The sequence below is a fragment of the Benincasa hispida genome, chromosome 8 (genome assembly GCF_009727055.1).
Source record: "Benincasa hispida cultivar B227 chromosome 8, ASM972705v1, whole genome shotgun sequence".
Taxonomy (NCBI): domain Eukaryota; kingdom Viridiplantae; phylum Streptophyta; class Magnoliopsida; order Cucurbitales; family Cucurbitaceae; genus Benincasa; species Benincasa hispida.
The window spans coordinates 45,587,260-45,602,602 of NC_052356.1; the positions used below are offsets into that span (position 1 = coordinate 45,587,260).

General features: G+C 31.8%; 2 protein-coding genes across 3 annotated transcripts; both read left to right on the plus strand.

Moving 5' to 3' along the window:
* Positions 1-7,180: 7,180 nt before the first annotated feature.
* On the plus strand, positions 7,181-9,600 carry LOC120082459 (U-box domain-containing protein 19-like). Its single transcript, XM_039037639.1, has one exon. The coding sequence runs from the start codon at positions 7,295-7,297 to the stop codon at positions 9,338-9,340; it is 2,046 nt and encodes a 681-aa protein (XP_038893567.1). The 5' UTR covers positions 7,181-7,294; the 3' UTR covers positions 9,341-9,600.
* A 1,093-nt stretch (positions 9,601-10,693) lies between these two features.
* Positions 10,694-13,618, plus strand: LOC120082562 (protein DELETION OF SUV3 SUPPRESSOR 1(I)-like). 2 transcript variants are annotated; one of them, XM_039037793.1, is made up of 3 exons: positions 10,694-10,850; positions 11,347-11,454; positions 13,170-13,618. In XM_039037793.1, the coding sequence occupies exons 2-3, from the start codon at positions 11,364-11,366 to the stop codon at positions 13,298-13,300; spliced, it is 222 nt and encodes a 73-aa protein (XP_038893721.1). In that variant the 5' UTR covers positions 10,694-10,850; positions 11,347-11,363; the 3' UTR covers positions 13,301-13,618. The 2 variants fall into 2 exon arrangements, with proteins under 2 accessions (XP_038893721.1, XP_038893722.1); XM_039037794.1 differs by having other exon boundaries at positions 10,698-10,850; positions 11,351-11,454.
* Positions 13,619-15,343: the final 1,725 nt, after the last annotated feature.

A 15,343-nucleotide genomic window follows, 5' to 3' on the forward strand; every position in this document is an offset into this window, starting at 1 on the left:
TGTATTCTTGTTTTTCTAGAATTTAAGGTTTATAGAAGTAACCTTTGAAGAATCCATGAATTGTTCCAAATCTCTGCAAATTTCTTCTTGTAATCTTGAAATAGACTACCATAAGATCTTCACCGCTAAACTCTTGATCTTAGATTGAGTGGTGATACTCATATTGAGATGATTCTGGGATGAACTTTGAGATTTGGAGAGAGTTTTGACAGAAAACTGTTTTTCTTCAAAAATTGAATTTTTGCATGAGAATTTCTACTGAAATTAAAACCCCTACTTATTGGTTTGAACATGCAATCTAGTTTAACAAGAAATTGATACTCAGTTTCCCACTAACTTGATTGATTAGTGGTAACATTTTGGAAAAATCCACTAACATATTATTTATTTTTAATTTAATTCAAATTATCACAAAAATCAAATTAAATTAGAACAATTAATACTGAATTTGAAATTTATTCAAGTTTAAATTAATTTACATAATTTATCTTGTTTTTAAATATTTATTTAATTAAAAATAATTTAATATCAAATATTAAATTAATAAACACCTAGTCCAAATATGAATCAATATTCATATAGAGAATATTTAAATCAAATTTAAATATTTTAACTCTCCAATTACACTTAATTCGATAATTAAATGTTAATTATATCGTATATAATAATCCAAACCCTAATCCGAATTTGAACATTTCAAATTCATTAAACACGTTATCCTAAGGTTTAATTCATTTACAAACTAGTAGAGGGACTTAGTGGATCTACATATCATGAGTTCCAACGATTTGAGATTAATTGGCTAAACTCCTTTATCCGGATTAATCGATATTCATTAACTACCGAGACATATCACTATAGGTCAGTAGTTGCACTCTCATCACTGTAGATATATTTATGTCCACTTGATTTAACTATAATCAGTAAGTCGATTCTTCACAGGTTGTTCGTATTTACAGTTGCATCAAAATTATTGTTTTACCCCTGTAATACATCTTGTTCCTTAAGTCTCCACTAATCCACAAATGAACAATTGGTTTATGGTTCGACCTATAAATTGAATCCCTCTCGGCCATAGAGAGGGTGGCACCCCTTATTTAAGACTAAAAATCAGTACTTAAGGGAACAACCTATCTACTACCCTGAAATGAGTAGGAGTGAGTTCCATCTTGCAAGACTATGTCTCTAGCTATCTACCTGGTCTGACCCTTAAAATAAGAAGCTTATTAAGCGACGATGTTGAGCCACTCTCATCCATGCAGATTATAGGATAATCTCGAATAAACAAGAGTTTATAGTTAGCTCAGGATTGAGATCGAGTTACCTTAGGTCATCAAATTGAAATAGTCAGTTTTAACAGTAAACGGTCATTATAAAGAAAAGTGACTATTTCATGATCTGGTCTTATGCAAACAACTTTTGCATAGACTGCCCCCACTTGCATGTCTCCACATGAACGATTAGGGATCACATAATTTGTATCTAATACAAAGCAGGCCGCATCCGTAGTGTCCCTAGGATAAGGTACCCAACCCTATCTTTATACTTATAGACCATTTTGGTTATATACTAAAACTTGATCCTCTTTTATATCTCTACATAAAGTTTAAGTATTCATGTTATAGCCATGGGTTCGTTAGTTTATAGGATTTAGCAATTTAAATGCAATTTACATGTTCAATAACAACTCTATTGAATAAACTTCAATAATAACTTTATTGTAAATAGAATATGTTTAAAGTTTACAAACTACGAGTTTTAGAATATATAACCTAACATGGTCTGCCATCGAATAAGCCATAGTATCGTCGTCTGTCAAACAAGCTGTCATCAAAGTTGTTGCTGCCTTCGAGTACACCCTACTGTCATCAATCAATGTAAGTTACTGATTTTTACTTGAGATGTAAACTTTGTAACTTTTAAGAAAATCCAATGACTTCTATTGGAAAATCCAAATCCATTATAGCATAATCATACTAATGAATTTTGAAGAAGGTATTCTAAAACTTAGAGAAAATTTTACATGTCAAAATGTTGAAAAGTCGGTTTCCATTCAATTTCCTCCCCCCTCCCTCTCAAAATCGTTTATATACTATACAAGTCATGGAATCTTCCTATTAAACTGAAAAGTCGAGTCTCTCTTCGTTACACATTGTTGTATGTTGGTTGAATAAGGGAAACGGGGAATCCCATCCCCATCATCGCCATTTGAAGGTGGAGAAACCCCCCTCCCACTCCGATCCCGTTGCCAATCCTAATGGTAGGTCTAGATGGAGAAATGCTTATTTTTGTAATGTCGGAACAAAAAGAAATTGCTAAAACAGAGCAAGGGAAGGGCTTTGATGGTAAGTTGATAAAATCTTTAAAGAGAAAGACTAAATTATTACATGTTAAAAGTATGAAGATCGAATCATTAATTTTGAATTTTTAGGAACCAAATTGTTGCTTTTATCAAAGTTCAGGGACTAATAATGATTTAAACCTATTTCTAAATATCTAAAAAAAAGTATAAAAGAAAAAATTATGTAAAGATATTAAACATCTATCTCTTTTTAAAATCTAAACTTCTATTGGATAACTATTCAATTTTTTGTTTTTAGTATTTTTTGAAAATTAAGCTTATAAACATTACTTACACATGTTATCCAATTCATGTATTAATTTTTGTGAATACCAAGCTAATTTTTTAAATTAAATAAAAAAATTATTTTCAAAATATAGTTTTTTGTTTTTAGAATTTAACTAGAAAAACAAGTATTTCTTAAACAAAGATGACACCTGTAATTAAAAAGTTGGTTAGAAACATACATAAATTTTAGGTTTAAATACTATTTTGGTCCCTGAACTTTGATACTTGTTCTATTTTAGTTCCTAAATTTTTATAAATATCTATTTTAGTCTCTGAACTTTTAAAAAATGCTTACTTTGGTCCATACTATTAAATTTCTATAACTTTTAAACAAAATGATGAGATGGCTTGTATTTTTAAATGGCTAGGCTGCCAAATAAGTTAGTAATGCTAAAAAATGCAGGGTTTCAATTTTAAATTAGGTGATAAAACATTTTCTATCGAACTCAAAAGTCATTTTTCGTTCAAGAATTTGGTCGTTCAGCGTTTTGGCACATTGGTTATTGATATTTTACTTCACCTTCATTTTACTCAACACATGCTAGACGCAATTTCATCAAAGAATTAACAAAGTTTTAATAGTAAATGACTAAAATAAATACTTTTTAAAAGTTTAAGGACTAAAACAATATATTTTTTTAAGAGTTTGGAGACCAAAATAGAGCACAGTTGAAAGTTCAGAGACCAACATAGGATTTAAATCTAAATTTTAAAAATAGAAAACTAAAAAACAAAATTTATTATTAAACAAGGCCCAATAATCTAGATTTCTTAAAAATAGATATCACTTATGAATCAACATATATGATTTTTCCAACAAGCCACACATTTTATTTTCTTTCTTTCTTTCACTTTTTTCTTTTACAATATAGAATAAAGAGATTGAACTTCAAAACCTTGAATTTGATAGTACAAGTTCATGTCCGTTGTTATTATTATTATTATTATTATTATTATTATTATTTATTTTTACTTGTGACAAGAAAACAAAAGAGAGCAATGTAGGTTTTTTATGGTGTGAATGAAGTATAAGTGCGTTTGAAATGTCAAAAAACTATTGGACAATAATGGTTTTATTTTAATTAAATAAAATCTGTTGCTCTCTCTTAGCAACATTTTATTATTTATATATAAAAAAACATTTTATTATTATTATTATTATTATTATTTTGAAGAAATAGCAACATCAAAATTCTGTTCTAATCAAATCAATTCTACCAAATTCAACGACTACATCTTATTATTATTATTAAATTCAAATTTCTTGAAAATGATAACGCCATGCATATTAAGCCACATAATATGATTACAATGACCCACACACTATATATGAATCTCTACACAAAAATATCTACTTTTAATTCCACCATATATTTTATTTTTCAAATTATTCTCTCTTATTAAAACAAAATCATATTCTTCATCTCAAAAAAGAAAAAAAAAATCATATTCTTAAACATTAAAACAATACACTACTTCCTAGATGCTTCTTAATGTTGTTTGTTGACTTTATCAATGTTTTCTTTTCCTTTTGTGGAAATTTAGAAAAACTTATTGTTTATTTAAAAGTGGTTTTTCTTCTCCCCACTTAATTGTCCTATCAAAATGAAGAGATTATTTCAATATTTTAAAGTTCCAATATAATTTCAGAGAAAAATATTTCGTAGAATAAGTTCTTAGTTTTAGTTTGGTTCTTATATTTTATTTTTTAATTAAAATATCATTTTTATCTTTATATTTTAGAATTTGTTCAATTTTAATTTTTATATTTTTAAATATCCAATTTTAATTTCTATATTCGATAAATCTTAAATTTATTCCCTATATTTATTGTGAATTATTTCATTACTTTTTATTTTTATTTGTATTTTTACTATAATTTTTTAAAATATATTCACATATTGTATTCCTTTGCATGAAAATATTATAATCATTTCAATTTCGATAAAAAAATAACTTCGATGGACTAAATTTAAGATATAGTGAAAGTACAATTACTAAAATTAAACATTTGAAAGTATATGGACTAAAATTGAACCAATCTCAAAGTAAGGGACCAAAATAGTATTTTAATCTAATTTTTATTTAGTCTATTGGTTTCAATATATTACATTTTTATCTTCATATTTTGAGTTTAATTCTCATTTGATCTCTTGATGTTTCAATATTTTACACTTTTATCATTGAATTTTTATTAATGTCCATTTTGCTATTTGACCTTAATTTTTAGTTAACTAATTTTAACTAACTATGATGTGAAATTTTTTAGTTAATATAATAAAAATGAAAAATTAGTAAAAATATAATTTAATTCTTTTAAATTAATGAATGAAATTAACACCAAGAATTGATGGTCAGTATTAATGAAAAATCAAGGTTAAATGTGTTAAATTTGAAGCTTTATAGTTCAAATTGAAACAAAACTCAAAACTTAAAAATAATAAAACTGTAATGTTTCGAAACTTGTGGACCAAATAGAAATTGAACTCAAAATCCAAAATTAAAAATGTGATGTATTGTAATCTAAGACCAAAAAGATACATGAGTTTAAGTTTCAATTTAGTGTTTATAGTTTGATAAAAAAGTTTTTGATATAGTTATATGATTTAATCAAACTTCCCAAAATTATCTCTTGCATTATTAATTTGCCTATCTTTTTCAGGTGGCAATTAATGAAAATTTGAAAATTGTAAACTATATAAACCAAATTAAAACCATAACTATATCATAGACTAAATTGAAATTTCCCCAAATTATAGAGTTCAAATTAGTTTAATGTCCTTTATTTTATATAATATTTTTGTGTATATTGGATAAAATGGTCAAGTCTAAATGGGTAAATTAATGCAATGAGATAGCTAGCTGTCCTTAGACAAATTGATGAAGCTATCAAATTTATTTAATTAATGATTTAATTGCAACTATACTTTGAAGCTTTTAATTAATTATAATTAATTAACCACTTAAAAATGACGTCTGATTTAATATATCCCAACCCATTACCTACCGACAGCTTAAGTTGATGGAAATCTAAACGCTAAGGCTAACCTTTATTTATTTATATATATAATTTGATAATTATGTTTTTATAATTAAATATTATTAAAACTAAGACACTGTTTAAGTCAATACTCCTCACGAGCATATAAATCAATATTTGTCTTCTATATAGCAAGATTCTCGTGTCACATTTGCCTTATTATTGTCATTAATTAGTATCTTTATTAAAATGGGTTTTGATTTTATAACTCTTAAAATGTTCTATTTTTGTTTTTATAATGAAGATTCTAGTTCTCAACATCAATATAATATAATTACATTTCTTATATACATATATTACAAAAAGGGAAAAGAAACTAATAAGTATTTATTAATTAATAATTGGCAACTTTAATATAATTCAATAATTGAAGTTGAAAGTTTAAATATTCATCCTTTATTGTTGTACTAATAAATTAAAATAAATCAAATAACTTTACTATAAAAATATCGAGATGAAGATTTAAATTTTTAATCAAAACAAGAGTTGATACATCAATCATATTCATGTTGATGTTAAAAACACTTTAGTCACTCTTTTCTATTCAGCTTATAAAAAATGGTCACATCATTAGAAGTGTATACATAATATATCGATGTAGACATGAAATTAGGCAGGTGTATTAAGATCAATATATTATAAATAAATATTAAGGAACACAATAATTAAAATTAATTAAAAAGAAAATTTATTTTAAATGACAAATCATTAAAAATATTTTTAAATATAGCAAAATGTCACAGTCTATCAGTGATAAATATTGATAGATATTTATTAGTAACTATCAATGTCTATTAATAATAGATGACAATAATTTATTAGTATTTATCACAAATAGATAATGATATTTTATTATATTTATAAATATTTTAATTTATTTTTCTATATATGAAAAAGATATTAAAAAAAATCAATATTTTAATAATTTAAAAGAGATTTTTCGTAAGGAAAAAAAAAAGAAGAATGAAGGCAAAATCTCGAAAGTTCGAATAATAAAGGAAATTTAAACCCATTATTTTTATTATTTGAGAGAGAATTTGAACCTATTTTCTTTCGTAGATGATAGCTTAAAATTTATCTCATGACAATTATAAAATCCTATAATATTTTCACGATAACCTTAATAATAAATTTATATCGACCTACTAAAAAAACCTCGTTTAACTTTTTTTGAATGATTAATTATATTATTAAAATTTAGTAATTTTTTAAAGAAAAATAAAAGATAATATTTAAATTTGATTTAAACTAAACACGCGTCCAGCCACGAGTCGGGTCTGACGTTGCTTAGACCAAGCTGACAATACCTTTGCCGCAAGTAACATGTCGTCATCCCATTGGTCCACGATTCTATGTCGGTTTGTGGGCCCCACAATATTATCCGTATCAGATTAAAAACCGGTACCCGAATCCGAGCAGGATCCACGAAGCCACGTATGCCCAACCAAAATCCTCCACGTGTCACCTTACACGTGTACATATTTTCGCGGCAAATCCAACCCCCACCTCCGTCCTTTTCTTTTCAATTGAAACTTGAAAACCTCAATTTCTTAAATTTCCATCTTCTTCTCTAAATTTCTTTTGTTGAAAAAGAAAATCTGATTCATTCAATTTGAAATTCTTCAATGTTTCACAATTCCAAAAGCTCCGATCGTCGGATTCTGACTTTTCCGGCGGTTCATCCCTGCGAAGCAATTTCCCCGGCGACTCTCTTGGCTTCCTTGATCGATCTCTGCCGTCAAATATGCAATCATCAAACGAAAACTTTCGTAACCCAGAAACGAAACGCCCGAGAAACGATTCGACAAATGGGAATTTTATTGATATTCTTCGAGGAGCTTCGCGACATGTCGTCCAATCTTCCGGATTCTGTCGTGCTCTGTTTTTCAGAACTTCACCTAACGTCTCAGAAAATATTGTTCTTGTTTGAAGATTGCTCGCGTTCTAATGCGAAGGTTTGGATGTTAACGAAGTCCCAATTCGTCGCTACTCAGTTTTGGGTTCTGATTCGAGCACTCGCTACGGCTCTCGATGTGTTGCCGTTGAATCGGATTGATACGAGTGATGAAGTGAAGGAATTGGTTGAATTAGTTGTGAAACAGGCACGAATTGCGAAATTTGGTTTGGATAAAGATGATGAATTGATGATGAAGCGTCTTCAATCGATTTTGCTGCAATTTGAAAAGGGGATTGAGCCGGATTTAACCGCCATTAAACGGGTTCTTGATTACCTTGAAATTCGAAGGTGGAGTGATTGTAATAAAGAGATAAAATTCTTGGAAGAAGAGATTGATTTTCAGTATTCGGATTTGAAAGAACGAGATGTTCAGATTTTGAGTAGTTTGGTGGGTCTTATGAGCTACAGCAGAGTAACTCTGTTTGAAGCTCTGGATTTTCGGGACAAATATCAAGTGGAATTCAAATGCAATCCCGAGATTCTTAGCTGTTTAAACCCAGAAGATTTTCGATGCCCAATTTCTCTTGAACTTATGATCGATCCTGTTACTGTATCCACTGGACAGACTTACGATCGAGCTTCGATTCAGAAATGGCTTTCCGCCGGAAATTTCATCTGCCCCAAAACAGGGGAGAGGCTCACAAGCTTAGAACTGGTTCCAAATTCGAGTCTCAAAAAGTTGATCAACCAATTTTGTGCCGATAATGGAATTTCCTTGGCCAAATTCAACACCCGATCTCATGATATAACTCGAACTATAATTCCGGGAAGTCTGGTCACCGCGGAAGCGATAAAATTTACATCGGAGTTTCTTCTCCGGCGACTGGTTTTTGGAACGAGTACGGAGAAGAACAAAGCGGCGTATGAGATTCGTTTGTTGGCGAAATCGAACATCTTCAATCGGTCTTGTTTGATTAAAGCGGGTACAATTCCCCCATTGTTGAATCTTCTCTCGTCTTTCGACAAATCCACGCAAGAAAACGCCATTGCTGCAGTGTTGAAACTTTCAAAGCATTCGACTGGGAAGATTTTGGTGGTGGAAAATGGAGGATTAATGCCGATTCTCTCTGTTTTAAAATCTGGGTTTTGCTTAGAATCTCGTCAATTAGCGGCCGCCACATTATTCTACCTCTCGTCAGTGAAGGAATACCGGAAACTGATCGGCGAAATTCCGGACGCCATTACAGGTCTTATCGAGCTCATCAAGGAAGGAACAACTTGCGGGAAAAAAAACGCAGTAGTCGCCATTTTCGGACTCTTACTCTGTCCGAAAAACAACAAAACCGTTCTTAATTCCGGCGCCGTTCCAATTCTTCTCGACATAATCGCCACCTCCGACAACAGCGAGTTGATTTCCGATTCACTTGCCGTAATAGCAGCGTTGGCTGAGAGTACAGAAGGAAGCAATGCGATTCTTCAAGCCTCGGCTCTGCCTCTGCTTATGAGGACTCTGAATTCCGCAAGTTTGTCGGCCGGAAAAGAGTACTGCGTTTCGGCGCTACGTTCTCTGTGCAGCCACGGCGGCGAGGAGGTGGTGGCGGCGCTGGCCGGAGATCGGTCCGTTGCGGGGTCGCTTTATTCGGTGTTGACGGAGGGAAATGCGGCGGCGGCGAAGAAGGCGCGGTCGTTGTTGAAGATTTTGCATAAGTTTAGGGAAAACGATGTGGCGGTGAACTCGGCGGTGGATCGAGAACGATCTGTTCATGTTTGGTAATTAGGTTAGAAAAATTGGATCATAAATGATTAGAGATTTTAATTGTTTTGTTAATTTTTGGTATTTTTGTTGTTCATTTTAGAAATTGAGCTCGGTTTTTAAAAGAGCTCGTTTGCTTTAGTTTGGGTAGAGATATAAAATAGTGGTATATACTTGTATATAAAACCATACTTTAAATTGAGAAATATATAGTTCATTAAATATTTTTGGACATTGTAAATGTGTAACATCATATATATATATGTAATGTGTGTTGGATATTTGTAATTCAAATGAGTATACTAGAGAGTACTTTGCCAGATCATTGCAATTTCTCATCAACGAACTCAATTTTCTCATTTTTGGGGAATCTACATATTTGTAGTTCACAAAGTCAACTATCTTTTAATTAATTGAATTTCATAGGTATGTAATGGTGTCTTATTTTTGTTACTATAACTAATCAATTAACCTTTGAGCAAGCACAATCTATTGTTATTATTATAATTGGATATCTAATATTTTAGCACCTTTGGAACAAGTATAATCTATATTAACTATTATTAACTGAGAGGATTAAGTAACCTAACTCCCTTCCACTTGTGCTTTGTGGTAAATTCATGCTTGTCCATATTAGACTTATGCGTGAATTTCATGTCTCAAGGACTCTAGGTAGATTTTATCCCAAACATAAAGTAAAAAGAATATTTAACAATTTTTTACAAAGTGGTGTACACATAATTTAGATTAAAAAAAATATGTGCACCCATATTTATGGGAAGATTTGAGCCTAATAATCGAAAAGAAGAGGAGAAAATAGGCGTTTTTTTTAATAGATGATCATAATTGTGTTGTGTTAAGTCGAATGACCCGAATTTTGGAAATAATGAATATTGACTTTTTGCTTATTTCACATACCATATAGATTGCGTTTGCTACTTTATTTGTTATTCTCGTTTGGGCTCCTTCCTCGTTCTTGCACTGCCTGTTTCTCTCCCTCTCCCTTGTGTTTGTAGGTATCGTATGACCATTCATCACTCTTTTTGACGATTATTCACGCTCACGTTTTAGCCTACCTACCATTCATTACTCGCTTTGACGAATCCTTGTTACTTGTGGTACTAGCCACTTTCAAACTTTAATCGCGAGCACAAAGAGTGGGGAACACAAGGATTTACTCTACTTTCAATTTTTGAAGAGAAAGACAGGGAAGTAGGAATACGAGGATGTGAGGGAAGAATGTAAGTAAGAGGAACAAAGAAAGTAAAGAAAGTTAGTTTTTATTATTTTAACTCCAATTTGAATCATCCTTGTAAAAATCAAAAAAAGAAAAGAAAAAAAAAAGTGGAAAACTAAAAGCAAGTGAAAATATCTAGAATATAACACCGCACCGCAAGGCTCAGCGTTTTGACCTGATTATTTGGGCTAAAAATTCATTTGCTAAACAGCAAAACTCTTCAGTTGGCTTGTCTTCTTACCCATCTCTCGACCTTCTACTACCTTTCTCCACGTCCTAATAGAACGAACGAAGGTAATGTCCTCTCCTGTTCTTCACTTAAATCTTAATCGATTTTCGTTCTTATAATTTTACGACTTCCTCGTGTTTAGATCTGTAATTTTCTTTGGAGTTCTTCAGCAATTTTATTCGGAGTCGCATATTACGATTCGAATGTACTGATTCGATGTGTTTGCTATTTCTATCTCCTTATCCCACTTATGAATGAACAAGTATTCTATTCACTATTCAACACTTCTTGATTTTTGTTTATGTAATGCGGACTCTTTTCTGAGATACTGCAAAATACTTGACCTAACCCGATCTTCATGGTCTGGCTTCTTGTGTGATTGGGATCTTAGATTGGAGAAGTTAGGGTTTTACTACAGTGCTCTTCTTATTTTAATGCTAAATTCAACTATAAATTCGTCATTTAGAATGCAGTACAATATGACTTCTAGTTTGTGTTTATAAATATATTTTACTTATTTATGTGGTTATTGCTGATCTTTGTTGAATACTACATCTGTAGACAGTTCAAACTTTGTGATGGCGACTGAATCCAAAACTGCGACTGAGGAGGTTAAGATGGATCTCTTTGAAGATGATGATGAGTTTGAAGAGTTTGAGATTAATGAAGGTACAACTTACTGTTAATCATTTAAAAAAAATGAAAAAATCCTCCACTTATTTGGAGTTCTTCACTACTGTTTGCTGTGTATACTTGTTTTTCGTTTATGGTTAGCCGATGTGGAATTGCTTGCTGCTTGTTCCAGCCAAAAGAATGGGAATGCAATGAAGGGTCTGCATAGTCCTGTTACTGCCTTGGCGATAACTGAGAACTGCTACAGCAATAATAGCATTCTCTAATTTGAATCAGCATACCCTAAATATTTCTTGTTCACCCATGACCACTATTTTATTTCCATCTGATACAATTAGAATCACCCATACCGTATGATGAGCTGGAATTGCATTCTATACAGTTGCACTAATAATAATGATCGATTACAGAAACTATTAGTTAGAGAGAAAAAGAGTCAGAGTTACATGCCTTTTGGCTTTAGAGGAATACCCTTACAAATAATCTCTGAGGTTGACATTCTGCTGTTAGGATTTGGAAAGTCTTTATTCACATTAAAGTTTTTATGATATTCAGGATGACACCTACAGATTGGTAAGTTTTTCTACTGTGCGCTCAAGAATCCTAGGAATTTTAGTTTTATATAAGAAAATTGGAGGGATGATCTTGGTGGGATGGTTTATTTATTATTAAATAAAGTGAGAGAGAGACAAAATCCTTTTGCAGTTCAACCATTTTGAATTGCTGCAAATCAAATGGTCGATATGCATTGAGGGAAGAAGTAGAAAGTCCCCCCAACCCCCCCCCCCCCTGAAAGTCGTGAAGATTTTTGGAATTGGGTAAAAAAAAAAAATCAAGAAAATCCAATCCACGAAAAATTTGATCTATGGTAAAATTGATTTTGTATCCCCCCCCCCCACTCCGGTGGGTTTGAAAAAGTATGCTCTGCTGCTTGATTTGAATCCTCCCATGGGCAATGCAACAGTGTTTTGAGGAAGGAAAATCGAGTCCTGGGGCAAAGCATAAGGAAGGAGTCTAACCATGGAGAACCACATCCCCTTTAACCCTTAAATACTTAAGCACCTTGGAGAACCACACCCCAAAAGCCAGCTATTGAGGTGAGAGAGCCGGGCCACTTAGGTACCACATTGGTGATTCCATTCTAATCGATTTGGGACAAAGGTAGCCCATACTACCTTGGTTCCTAACACCATTATTCTGTGGGTTTCTTTTGATTTGTTTACATTTTAGCTGATATCTTGCTTGTCTCATATGTCACAATGTGAACCCTTTTTTTAAGTATGAAATAGGTCTTTTCTTTAGTATGTATTAGCACACGAACATGAATGGATCGTTTCTTTAGTATGTATTAGCACACTAACACAAATGGACCGTTTCTTTAGTGTCTTTACCACTTAAAGATGCACTCATAAGAGAGAGCTATTTGTTTGCTTTTTATTGTTTCTAGCAGTTTCTTGGTTACTCATAAATGGGAGGATGCCATGACATTCTATGATATATGTATAGTCTTATTAAATCGATTCTAATCACAATTAGTAATTGGAGCTCATATCTCAGAGACCTTTCTCTTAGATGCTAGTGTAGAACTTGTTGCTCGTGGCTTCTTCTCCCCCCTTCTGATGGAAAATGAATCTGCTTCTTGTTCTTTGATGGCTTTGATAGAAATTTGGTTCCATAGGGATGCTAATCTAAATACTCTGTTATCATATAGACATTTATGATATTCTTATGAATGATCATATCAACTGCAGAGTGGGAAGTAAAAGAAGAAGGGAAAGAAGTAACACAGCAGTGGGAAGACGACTGGGATGATGATGATGTCAATGACGACTTCTCTTTGCAGCTTAGGAGAGAATTGGAGAGCAATGCCGAGAAGAAATGAGAAGATTTTTGTTTGTCTTGTACGTTTTCTTCTTTTAAGATCTATGTTTAACTAGGTCTTTTGACCCCATTGTGGTTTTACGCCGTCTTCTATCCTTGTAAATGGTGGTATTATGAATATGGTTAGAAGCCTAAAACATTGTTACCTTTTCGGATCAGATAATTGGAGAATTGTGAAACATTTGGCTCTGAAGAAAACAGCGTTTTTTTTTATTGCTGGTGGTTGTTGTCACGGACTATGAATCCATCGAGATTATAAACATTGTAAAGGAATCATTCTTGGAATGTCAAAAATGTCGACAGATTGTCTGACGAGTCACTAGGGTAGGAGAAAACTGGGGGGTTTCAAATATATCTATATATCTTTCATATTTTTAGCATTTCCTTTAAAGTGTACTTATTCTCTTATTCCTTGTTTCCTCTCAAGGCTTACTGGCCATTTCTCCATCTATTTTACGAATTTGTTTCAATTTTGATTTCTATTTACCTTGCTCTGAACTTCTATTTTCATCTCTTGCACCCACACAATACATATTGTCACCTTCTCCTCTCTGTGCCTATCAGTATTGGTTTTATAAACTCAAAAGTACGAAAAACTGAGTTAAATCAAAGGGGGGAAAACTAGTGAGATATTATAGGGAGAACCTAGAAGTAGGTCTCTACACTAACATTTTCTTTAATGATAAAAGCCTTTTAAAAAAGGCTGTCTATGCAACTGCTCAAAATGAGCATTAGCTCATATAGTTTATATTATCAATTTCAAAGTTAGAGATTTGATTCCTCTCACTCCATAAAAAAATAATCTTTCAAGTATCTAATTTTTATGTAATAGTATATTTTGAAAGAATATTTTTGAGAGACTTGACTTGGTTTTTTAAAATAATTGTTTTAATCTTTTGCTATTGTTTACACAACGTTTTCATATATATATATATATATATATATATATATATTTTATTTTCGAGTTCTTGCACTTCACTCTTTTCTCTTTCTCTTGCTTTTCACTCTCTCCAACTAGGACTATTGACCAAACTTTCATTGTGAAATGAAGTAAGAGTGTGAGGAAAAAGTGAAAGCTAGAGAAAGGGTAACATAGTAGTGAGAGCAGAAGAAAAAAAATAAGGAATGAAATTTCAAGAATAAAAAATAGGAAAATAAAAGTTTGACGATGAATCATCATGAGTTGACCTAGTGGTAAATAGAGAGACATGATCTTGATAAATGATTAAGAGATCATGAATTTAATTCATGATGATCCATCGACTATTAGGTTCAATTTTAAAAGTTGATGTACGTGTAAGCTGGTTCAGATGTTAAAAGGAAAAAAAAAAAAAAAGTTAGAAGCACTTTTAAAAAAGTAAAGATTATGAATGGAGATTATCATAATATCTATCAAATTGACATTTGAAATAAGAGCCGCAGGATGCAGTCTCGTGACGACCGCGTCCAAGAATCCAATGCCATAAATTCTCAAAAATCACAAAAAACTGAAGAAAAATAGACCATATTCTTATTAATTACAAAACTGAACAACATAAACCAAAACATAATAACAAGAAAACAAAAACAGGAAAAAAAAAAAAAGAAAAAGAAAAGAGTTGCAGACGAGAAAAATATTCGACGAGAATCCCCGTCCACAAAAAAAGAATTCTCCATTAACACCAACTTTACCCTCTTCTCGGCCCCTCCTCTTTGATAAAGCCTTCAACATTTTCCCCAAATTCAGTAGACGGCGGCGCTTCTTGTGAACATCAAGTTCCTCCGGCCACCAGTGGCGGCGGCAAAACACACATACTAGATACTACCCTCAATCAGAATATGAATCAATTCAATTGAATGAAGGAAATTTTAGGAAGAGCAGCAGCAAAAGTTCTACAAATAGGGCAAATGGGTGTATTTAAAAGCCAAGAATCTATGCATTGGACATGAAAAGTATGGTTACAATTAGGCAACAATCTACATCTTTCCCCAGTTTTGAAATTCTCCAAACACACCACACATTCCATTTCTAAATCCCTCATTTTGTATTCATAACAAGGAAGCT

Bases quoted from the DNA above. Each gene is read 5' to 3' on its own strand.
- LOC120082459 (XM_039037639.1), top strand. From the start codon at position 7,295: ATGTTTCACAATTCCAAAAGCTCCGATCGTCGGATTCTGACTTTTCCG.
- LOC120082562 (XM_039037793.1), top strand. From the start codon at position 11,364: ATGGCGACTGAATCCAAAACTGCGACTGAGGAGGTTAAGATGGATCTC. The intron at 11,455-13,169 runs GTACAACTTACT...TATCAACTGCAG, and splicing joins AGAGTTTGAGATTAATGAAG to AGTGGGAAGTAAAAGAAGAA.